This window comes from Galeopterus variegatus, unplaced genomic scaffold, assembly GCF_000696425.1.
Source record: "Galeopterus variegatus unplaced genomic scaffold, G_variegatus-3.0.2 Scaffold3483, whole genome shotgun sequence".
NCBI classification, from domain to species: Eukaryota; Metazoa; Chordata; class Mammalia; order Dermoptera; family Cynocephalidae; genus Galeopterus; species Galeopterus variegatus.
The window spans coordinates 61,098-72,509 of NW_007729594.1; the positions used below are offsets into that span (position 1 = coordinate 61,098).

The window sequence follows — 11,412 nt, forward strand, 5'->3', positions numbered from 1 at the left end:
CTATTGTAAGTGGCATTGTTTTCTTAATTTCATATTTGGATTGTTCATTGCAAGTGTATAGAAATACGACTGGTTTTGGGATATTGATCTTATATCCTGCAACTTCACTGAATTCATTTATTAACTCTAATAGTGTGTGTGTGTGAGTGTGTGTGTGTGTGTATGTATGTGGTATGTGTATATTTTATTATTTTTGATGCTATTGTAAGTGGCATTGTTTTCTTAATTTCATATTTGGATTGTTCATTGCAAGTGTATAGAAATACGACTGGTTTTGGGATATTGATCTTATATCCTGCAACTTCACTGAATTCATTTATTAACTCTAATAGTGTGTGTGTGTGAGTGTGTGTGTGTGTGTGTGTGTGTGTATTCTCTAGGGTTTTCTAGAAGATCATGTAAATTTCCTAATAGAGAGAGTTTTAACTTTCTTCTTTGAGTCTAGATTCTCTCTCTCTCCCCATCCCTACTTCTTTCTCTCCCTTTTTCCTTCTCCTTCTCTCTTTCTTACCTAATTACTCCGGCTACAATTTCCAATACAATCTTGAATAAAGTAGTGAGAGGAGACATCCATGTCTTGTTTCTGATATTACAGGAAAATATCTTCTTTCTGATATTTCAGCCTTCCACAATTAAGTATGTTAGTTTGGGGATTTTCATAGACACCCTCTATCAAGTTGATGAAGTCCCCTTCTATTTCTAGTTTGTTGAATGGTTTTATCATGAAAGGGTGTTGGATTTGGTCAAATGCTTTTTCTGCATCTATTGAAATGATCATGTGGAATTTTCTCCTTGATTCTTCTACTAAAATGGTGTATTACACTTACTGACTTTCACATACTGAACCAACTTTGTATTCCTGGGATAAATTCCTGTTAGCTATGTTGTCCAATCCTTCCTATGTGCTGGATTCTGTTTGCTAGTATTTTGTTGAGAATTTTTGCATCTATATTCATAAGAGATATTGGTCTGTAGCCTTTTTTCTTGTAATGTCTTTGTCTGACTTAGGCATCAAGGTAATAATGATCTCATAAAATGAGTTAGAAAGTGTTCTCTCCTCTCCTATTTTTTAAAGAGTTTGAAAGGACTGGTGTTAATTCTTCCTTAAATGGTTATTCAATTCACCAGTGAAGCCGTCTGGTCCTGAACTTTATTTGTTGGAAGGTGTTTGATTACCGATTTAATCTCTTTACTTGTTATAGGCCTGTTGAGATTTTCTATTTTGCCTTGAGTGACTTTAGGTTATTTGTGTGCTTCTAGGAATTTGTCCATTTATCTAGGTTATCTACTTTGTTGGCATACAATTGTTCACAGTATTCTCTTATAAATTCTTTTGTTTTCTGTTGGTCAGTAATAAAGTATCCACATTCACTTTAAATTTTAGTTAATTGCATCTTTTCTCTCTCTTTTGTTAGTCTAGCTAAAGGCTTGTCAGTTTTGCTGATCTTCTTAAAGAACTAATTCTAGTTTCATTGATTCTTTCTGTTATTTTTCTACTCTCTACATCTCTGCTCTAATCTTTATTATTTCCTTACTTCTGCTATCTTTGGGTTTAGTTTGCTCTTTTTTGTCTAGTTCCTGAAGGTAAAAAGTTAGGTTATTAATTCGAGATCTTTCTTCCTTTTTAATACAGGCATTTTCAGCTATAAATTCCCCTCTGAGCATTGCCTTCACTGCATCCTGTTAAGTTTTGGAATGCTGTGTTTTCATTTTCAATCATCTTTAAGTAATTTCTAATTTTCCTTGTGATTACTTCTTTGACCCATTGGTGGTTAAAGACTGTGTTGTTTAATTTCCACATATTTTTGAACATCCCAGTTTTCCTTCTGTTATTGATTTCTACCTCCATTCCTTTGTAGTTGGAGAAGATACTTTGTGTGATTTCAATCTTTTTACATTTACTGAGTCTTGTGATCTAACATAGGTCTACCCTGGAGAATTTGCCATGTGCACTTGAAAAGAATGTGCATTCTATTTTTGTTCAGTGGAAAGTTCTAAATATATCTGTTAGATCTAGTTGGTTATAGTGCTGTTCAAAACCTCAATATTCTTATTGATCTTCTGTCTATATGTTCTATCCATTATTGGAAGTGGGATATTGAGGTCTCTAGCTTTTATCATAGGACTTTCTACTTCTCCTTTTAAGTCTGTTGAAAAGTATTCTTAATGAAGATTCCTACTATCTTTAAATGGGTTGACATAGATTTCAAAATTAGTATGTATATATTTTTTGACCAAGAAATCCCACTTTTAGAAAATATCCTAAGGAAATCACAGTATATTAATAATCATAAAGAACACTTACTAAGCCTTTACCATGTGCCAGGCCCTGGTCAAAGAACTTTAAATGCATTAACTTAATTACTGGGTAGTTCTACTATTATCTCAAATTTATAAATGACAACAGAGATTATGAGTGTTTGACAAATAGATAAATACAGTAATTCAGAGTTTCCAATGCAGAAGTGCTTACTAAAGAAAAAAAATTAAAAGCAAACTGCTAGACAGAAAATAGTACTGATAGTTAGGAAACCTGGGTTTAAACTGTACTCTTATCACTTATGATGGAGTACAAAATCCTTAACTCCTCCGAGTCTCAATTTCCTCAAATGAAAACTTCCAGTTTGCGCTTTATAATTCATTCTTACTATCCAATGACAAAGCAGGCCCTGACTAGACTGAAAAGGATTTGAGCCAGTAATGTAATGACTTCTACATACTAATCCTGCTCTAGAGACACAGATGTATATAAAAAGACACATCTCTACTTTGTAAAGCTGACCAAGCCTGTGCATTCATAATGAACCAAAACAAACAAACCCCAAAACAAAAACAAGAAATAAAATCAAGAGTTCATATCTCTATAGCATAGAAACCTTACTTGCAACCAATGATATTCAATCATTAGAGAAAACTTACTTGCAACCAATGATATTCAATCATTAGAGAAGTTCAGACCAATCCTACTACATGATTCAATTAACACATTTATTAAACAAGCACTAAATATTAATAATATAGTAGTCTCCCCTTATCCATGGTTTCATTTTCCACGGTTTTGTTAACCCATAGTCAACCACTGGTCTAAAAATATTAAATGGAAAATTCCAGAAATAAATAATTCATAAGTTTTAAATTGCGTGCCATTCTGGGTAGTGCAATGAAATCTCACACCAGCTGATCCATCCCACCTGGGACTTGAACCATCTCTTTGTCCAGCATATCCAAGCTGCATACACCACTTGCCTGTTAGTAATTTAGCAGCTGTATTAGTTACCAGATCGGCTGCAGCAGCATCACAACGCTTGTGTTCAAATAACCCTTATTTTACTTAAGAATGGCCCCAAAGTGCAGGAATAGTGAGGCTGGCAATTTCTTCGAATACACCGAAGAAAAGTCATAAAATGATTCCTTTAAGTGAAAAGGTGAAAGTTCTCAACTTAATAAGAAAATAATCATATACTGAGGTTGCTAAAGTCTACTGTAAGAACAAATCTTCTATCCATGCAACTGTGAAGAAGGAAAAAGAAATTTGTGCTAGCTTTGCTATCACACCTCCAATTACAAAAGTTACAGCCATAGTGGGTGTTAAGTGCTTATTTAAGATAGAAAAGGCATTAGTGAGTTGAAGACATGAATGGAAACGTGTCCCAACTGACAGCAATTGCATTCAGTGCTATCTGCAGCTTCAGGCATCCACTGGGGGTCTTGGAATGTATCCCCCTCGGATAAGGGGAGGACTACTGTATACCTGGCTGTAATGAACTGAATTATGTCCCCCTCAAAACTCAATGAAGCTTAAATTGTACCCCCCCCAAGTTTTATGTATTAGAAACACTGTGACTTCTGAAGGTGGGAAATCCTATTATGGTAATTGAAAGGTGGAACCTTGAAGAGGTGATTAGATTTCAAGACCATGCAGTAGTGAATGGATTAAAAATGGTGGTCAGGAGCATGGTTCTGAGGGCTTTAAAAAAAGAGGAGAGTCTGTCTCTCTACTCCTGCCATCTTGCAATGTGAGACCCCTTGGTCACTGTTACCACCACCAGATGGACTTTGGATTTCCCAGCTTCAGAAGCCACAAACAATACATTTTGCTTTCTTTATAAACCACCCAGTTTCAAATATTTTATTACAAGCAACAGAAATGGACCAATACACCATCCATGTTTTCAATAAGCTAGGTCACAGCTTAGGTGAGGTGACAGATTTGCGAATAAATGATTACAATAAGTAATAATAAAGTAATAGTGATAATAATTACTATGCTACATATATTAACAGAATTCTAAAACAGTGCAAAAAGGGTACCCAGGCTTCCTAGGATGACATTTATGTTGATTCTCATATTTTGGGGGTGAATAAGACACTAGACTAGGCATGACTGTACAAGGAGTAAGTGCGACAGGGGCTGACAGGCAAAGCAGAGGAAACAAGATGGGCAAAGTTTAGAGTCAAGAAAAGGCAGACGCTACATTCAGACTATTATTTAGTGTTGTGGAAATATGAAGGCAATTTAATCCTAATTCACTCACCTTGACATACATAACATTATTATATTAATAGTTACTGCACACTTATGTCAACTTACAAATGCATGTGTATACTCCTGACATGAAATAGGGCTTTATAGATGAGAACAGGAAGATAATAAAGACATTAACTTTAGTCCAGTGTCACAAAGCTAGTAATTTATGAAGCTAGAAGTTAAAACTAGGTAGTCTGATTCCAGAGACGGCCCGAGTATTTCCCATGCAAAGCAACTTATGCTGCAATGTGCTAGCCCATGCCCGTTATTCATCTCATCCCGACCAACACAGTGTTGGCAAGGCTACCTCCTGAGCCTTTACTGAGTCATTCACAAGATAGATATAGGGTCTGGATATCCAACCATGACTCCCATGCAGAGATCAGTACATCTTGTCCAGTCAGTCCTTCATAACTATCCTAACTCCTTCCTGGTAGATTCCTACTCCCCACTAAATGTGGTCCTCCCTTTTCTTCAGAATGATTAGGAAATCTGTATCAGCTTCCTACTAATAAGAATGAGAATTAGGAATAGTAGGTTTTCCCCATACAGGCTATCTGCCAAAAAAAAAAAATAAAGAAAGAATAGTAGGTTTGCAGAACAGCCAGTTTTCATTCTACACTGGAGAGGATTTAAACTAACGTTCCCATCAAGCCTGAAGAGAAGAAAATTAATTAAGCTTCCTAAGTGTGAAATCAAAACATACCTTCAGTCCCTCCAATTCATTTTCTAGTTGCTTAGAATAGTGTTCGCTCTGTTCACGCAGTTTCCTGTCCTTAGATGCTTCAGCAGCTAGAGCTTCTGTATGAACTTCCAGCTTTAAAACAAAAAAGCAGATCCGTGGTTATAATTTTTTTCAAAGAAAACATTTTCCCCATGTGAATTTACCTTATAATAGGAGGATAAATCAAATGTTGAAATTCATATTAAATAATATTAACAAACTATAAAAATAACTTTTTTTCGAGAATTAAAGAATGAAATACATATTGTTTCACTAGTCTCAAAAAGCAGCTTTAGTCACTACCCCACGGGCACTACAAAATTTGCCTGACTACTAACCTCTTTTCTGGCTCTTTCTGTTCTGCGCAGCTCTTGCCTTAAGCTTTCAACTTTTTGCATCACCAGGTCCGCCTCTTCTTCCTTATCTCGGACATGGCGAGCAAGTTTCTGTTTTTGGGTGTGCAATTCTGTTAGCCGCTCATTGATCTCCATGAACTCCTGCATGGCCAGTTTCCTCTGACAGTGTGCGTCTTTCAGCTCTTTGGATTGGTTTTTTAATCGCTCACTAGCCTGGACTAGTTCCTACAGTTTTGTAAAAAGAATATAAGTTACCAATCTGCAACCTAGAGACCAACTTTGGCCATCAAAGTTGCTATCATTAAGTCAAGAAGAGCCAAAATTATTTACTTCAGGACAAAATTAAAGGAAATAAACTACTTTTGAACAGATATTAAGGGCATGGTGCCCTATTTATGTTCTCGATTCCTCTTGCTAACATGTTAAATGTAAGGGAACAGCTGATTTACACTTCTAGTACTTTAATTCCCAACAAATGAGTAAAAAATACAGGAATGTAAGATATGACAGTTAAAAGAAAGATTTTGTTAAACTTAAAAATATTTGTAAAATATTTTTTTATAACACTGAATGATTACAAATGATAAAAAACAAGCATTGACCTTGATGTAGAGACTAAAAAGCCTTAGGCCAGAAACAAGGAGAAATACTAAACCTGAGACTCCTGATAAAAGGGAGGAACTTAGAGGGGGCTAAAGAGGACTCAGGTCAATACAACCACCTGCCTCTCACCAAAAGGAAATGGAAATCTTCTTTGGGGGAAAGAACTTCCAAGAAATCTGGTTTTGTCACACATTAAGAGCACACATATGAGCTCACAACCACAGATTCCCAAATGCCCAAAGAACAAACCACCATAATCAAAGAACAGAAACAATAAATAATAAACACCAAAGGTATTTGGGTATAAGAACAATCAGATGTTGACATAAAATTGTTGTGTATGAAACAAAAGAGGAAATCATAAAAACAGGAAAATAACAAAAGACTATTAAAAACAACCAAGTAGATTTATGGAAGAACTTTACAGAATATTTAGAAATGAGAAAAATGTGTTAAAATTAAAGACATGGATCCACCAGTACAGGAAGCTCTACATTTACAAAGCAAGAAAGATAAAGAGAAACACAAACACAGAAATGTTAGAAAAATGAAACTGAATAACACAAAAGATAAATAAAAGACCTTTAAAGAAATCAGAGAACCAAAAGACAAATCACATATTCCCTATCCTTAAAAAAAAAAAAAAAAAGGAAAAATAGAAGATAATTAGACTTAGAACAGATCAAAGAAGTAACAATAGAAATAGAAACAGGGGAAAATATTTTCAGAGATGAGAAAATAATTAAAATTATATATGCAGAAAAATTTCAAGTATGAGGCTTTATATAAACAAAAATTGACAGAGTTTACCAGATACGTACTAAGGAAACCTGTAGAGCTTTATCTCCAGAAAAAGAAAAACTATTTTAGAGAAATGGAGGGCTAAGAAATCAGTAAATGCAAATGTGAATGTAAACAAACACGTATATAAGATACTATAAAAATGTCTAATTTGTACAGTAAACAAAGGACATAACTACAATATTGGTCAATAACAGCAAAGAAGTTGGGAAGAGGCACTTCAATTGTTAGGGAGAAGTATTTTAAGAAACAAAATTTAGAGTTTGTTAATATACATGGTGAAATTCAAGGAGAACAAGAAAACAAACAAAAACCTCAATTGAAAAGTAAGAAGAGGAGCTGGCTGGTTAGCTCAGTTGGTTAGAGTGTGGTGCTGATAATACAGAGGTCCAGCATTTGAACCCTGCACCAGCCAGCTGCAAAAAAGTATGAAAGGATTTTACAAACCGAAAAGAATTCTGGAGATTGGTTGCAGCACAACAATGTGTATGTACTTAAATTAACCCTACTGAACCAGGTATTCAAAAATGGTTCAGATGGCAAATTTTATGTTACGTGTATTTTACCACAATTTAAAATGTTTTAAAATGGAAGAAAGGAGAGACAAAAAGAAGCACAGAAAAAGTATGACAAACACAAAGCAAAAAGTAAAGTGGTAGAAACATGTCCACATACGTTAGCAATCAAAATAAATATAAAAGGGCTAAGCTCACCAGTTAAAGGCAGTTTGTTAGACCGGATTAAGAAACAAAATCTAGTCTTTAGTAGAAAAAGCATTATTCTACTAAGGGATAGGGAATGTCACTACACGATGATAAAATTCAATATGCTAAGAAAGAGCTACCATTCTAAACTTCTGTGCATTTTATAAGATTGTCTCAAAATACATTAAAAAGGAATTGCTAGCACCTCCGAGAAAAATTGGTAAATATGTCACCATAATGAGAATTTTGATTTCTTAATTATTAACAGATAAACCACGCAAAATAGTGAATATAAAGAAAAATTGAAAAGCTTAATCAACAAGCTTCATGCATAGAAGGTTACACCCTATATCAGGAACATACACTCTTTTCAAGAAAACACATTGAACATTTTTTTTTTCCTTTTTGTCTTTTTTTGTGTCCGGCAACAGATCGCAACCCTCAGTGTCGCGCCCGTACTGGACCGGGACCGGCAATGGGATCGCAACCCTCGGTGTTGCGCCCGCACCTCGCTCAGCCAGTGAGCGGGAACCGGTCTGTATGTGGGATCCGAACCCTCGGCGGGAGCGCCACCGCGCCCCCAAGCGGCGCACTGTAGCAGTGCGCCACCGGGCTGGCCCCACATTGAACATTTTAAAAATGGAACAGTCTAGGCTATAATGCAAGTCTCAGTAGATTTCAAAGAGCAGATATATAGATCAAGTTCTTTAATAACACTGCAATTAAATTAGAAATCAATAATAAAAGATAAAACTCTACGCATTGAAATTTTAAAAACATACTTATAAATAACTCATTGGTCAATGAGAAAAATCCTAAAGGATATTAAAATATTTAAAACTAAAAAAAATGAAAAATACAAGGGGAAAAAAAAGTTAGTATATATTAAAATTTGGGGATACAGTAAAAGCTATACTTAGGGGGGAATTTACAGCCTGAATTATTTGCACTTAGAGGAAAAAAAGGTTAAAAATTCACTGAGGTTCTACTTAAGAACTTAGAAAGAGACCAGCAAAATAACGCTCCCTTCCCGTATAAGGAAGAGGTTAACGAAGATAAGCTCCTAAATCAAGGAAATAGAAATGAGGCAATAATGAGTGTCGACAAAGCCAAAAGTTGGTTCTTTGAGAAAAATAATAAAATAGATATCTGGTGAGATCAATCAAGGGAACAAGCATAAAGGCACAAAGGAATAATAATAGGAAAGAAATAGAAGCTATAACTAAAAATCTAGAACAGATCAAAAAAGAAAATATGATGAACTCTGTGCCAATAAATTTGTTAATTTATGAAATGAACAAATTCTCAGAAAAATAAAATTTATCAAAACTGTTTTAAGAGAAATGATGCCTAAAAAAAGCCCTATTAAATTAAAGTAACTGAACCAATAGTTAACAAAATTTCCCCATCCTCCCAGTGGTGAGGGAGAACCTCTAGACCCAGATGGTTTTACAGGTGATTCTTCCATTGTTTGAAGGAACAGAGCATTTCTCTCACACAACCTTATCAACAGAACAGAAACAGAGACAATGCTACCCAAGACCAGAAAGGTAAGAGAAAAAAATTACAAGCCAGTCTCATTCATGAAAACAAAGGTAAAGATCCTAAAGAAATTAGCAAATCAGTTCTAGTAATATATAAAGTGGATATGCATGAAGTCAGGAGCTAGACTCCTTGTGACAACATTTTAGCTCCACCACTTTCTATCTCTATGACCTTGAGCAAGTGTACTTAACTTCTCAATGCTCAGTCTCACCATTTGTAAAATGAGAATAATGATAATAATAATGGTAATACCTAACTCTTGGGACTACGATGATTATTAAATAATCTAAGATATGTAAAGCACATAGAACGGTGCTATTAGAACTGATATTGAGGCAGGAAGCTAGAGAGAGAAAAGAGGGAAAAGGAAAAGCTGGTATTTGCAAATGGAACAAACCGGTTCCCTAAACAGGCACACACATGCACAGAAGCGACCACAGGAGACAAAGACAACTCCAGACAGGGAGCCCCCCACCACTGTGGGCGCCATTCAGTTAGACCAATGAGTTTCCACCAGCTAAGGTGCCAATCTCTTTAACCAGTACGACAGAGATTACGTTCAGGGCTCAACCAATGACCAAATGGCAAAAATCCAGCTCAGAGGACTTAAAAGGCCAGGAATGTAACCGTCGGGGCTCCTGAGCACTCTCCTCTCTCGCTGGAGTCCACTCTATTTTCTCTGGAGTGCACTCGTCTCTCCTCCTTTGCTAAATAAAACTGCCTTTCCTTTTCATTTCTGGCGTGTCTCGTCCAATTCTTTGTTCGAAACACCAAGAACCCAGATCCAGCCAGCAGGACTTACAATTTTCCCATATCTGCTACATCAATGTTACCTATACTATGATGTTATTATTTAGAAGATAATATATGAGCAATTTATGCTTAACCCAGAAATGTAGCACTGGTTTAATATTAGAAAAAGTCTATAAATGTAATGCACTACACCAGCTTATTAATTTATTCAATTATGTTTCAATGAAAAAAAATTTTTGTTTTTAATCAAAATAGAGTCACCCCTGCTAAGTTCCATGTCACTTAGGTTGTGGTCTGAACTTCCTAGAAGTCTGGGAAATTAATTTCCCAAACAGGCCAGTTTTAATTTTCAGTAGGTATGATAAAGTTCCCTCTCCTTTAACTCTTACCACAAAAGAGACAGCATGAAGTAACCTGATGTTAACTAGTCAGTGATTTTTTTCTATTATTTTGTCTTCCTGTCCCCAACCTTACAAGGAAGTAACTATGAAATGACCAATCTGCTTTTTGTTCTTCATTTCTACCCTCTTCATCCTTCTCAACACTTATTCTATTTTATGGAATAATATATTGCCCCATTCTAGAATCTCAATAAAGCCAACTGAGATCTTTAAAATTGTTGCAATTTTATTCTTTCATAGTTCCAATAGCAATTCTTAATAAAAAATGATTAGCAAAATAAGTGCAGAAGGTAACCTCCTTAGCCTGATAGAAAGTATTTACTAAAAACTTACAGCAAAGATTATTAGTGGTGAAATATCAGAGGTATATTCTTTAAAATCAGGAGAAAGACGGTGATGCCTGCTATCACCACTTCTAGTTAACACTGTACTGAGTGTTCCTAGCTAAAGCAGTAAGACAAGGAAAAAAAGAAAATTCATAAAATCCCAAAAGGAAGAAACAATAATAAATAATGCAAACATTATTTGCAGAAAACCTCAAAGAATCTGAAATATATCCCATTATAATTAATGAGACTTGAGCAATGCTGCTAGAACAAAATCAATATAGAAAACTCAGTAAGAAAACATAAATTTTAAAGATATTTAAAATGTGAAAATCAGAATAATAAATTTTTACAAAGGCAAATGAGACCTGAATGAAATTTTATGGAAAAACATCTTAAAAGACTTTAAATATGTTGAGAGATACCATGTTTATGGATAAAAAGACTGTGGGGGCAGCCAAGAAACTATTTATGTGTTTTTGCACTGTTAGGCCCTTCTGGACAAATTTTACTAAAACTTGGGACCTGGGCTAAATGCAAGTCTTGGAAAGTAATTTATGACTAATTTAAATAGTGAGAAAACTCCAAAAAGATTTACCTTCTGGAGGTAATGTGTTTACATTCCAAGGTAGGGGTGGGAGAGAATAAGAGCCTGGACCAGGAAGACTTCC

The 11,412-nt window shown here is 35.2% G+C and overlaps 1 protein-coding gene across 1 annotated transcript; it reads right to left on the reverse strand.

Annotated features, from left to right (window-relative positions):
• Window positions 1-4,952: 4,952 nt before the first annotated feature.
• LOC103600847 (serine/threonine-protein kinase MRCK alpha-like) lies at window positions 4,953-5,828 on the reverse strand. Its single transcript, XM_008585186.1, has 2 exons — window positions 5,591-5,828; window positions 4,953-5,345 (listed from the first exon to the last, which is right to left on the reverse strand). Exons 1-2 carry the CDS (start codon window positions 5,753-5,755, stop codon window positions 5,199-5,201), a joined length of 312 nt encoding a protein of 103 aa, XP_008583408.1. The 5' UTR covers window positions 5,756-5,828; the 3' UTR covers window positions 4,953-5,198.
• Between the last annotated feature and the right edge of the window lie 5,584 nt (window positions 5,829-11,412).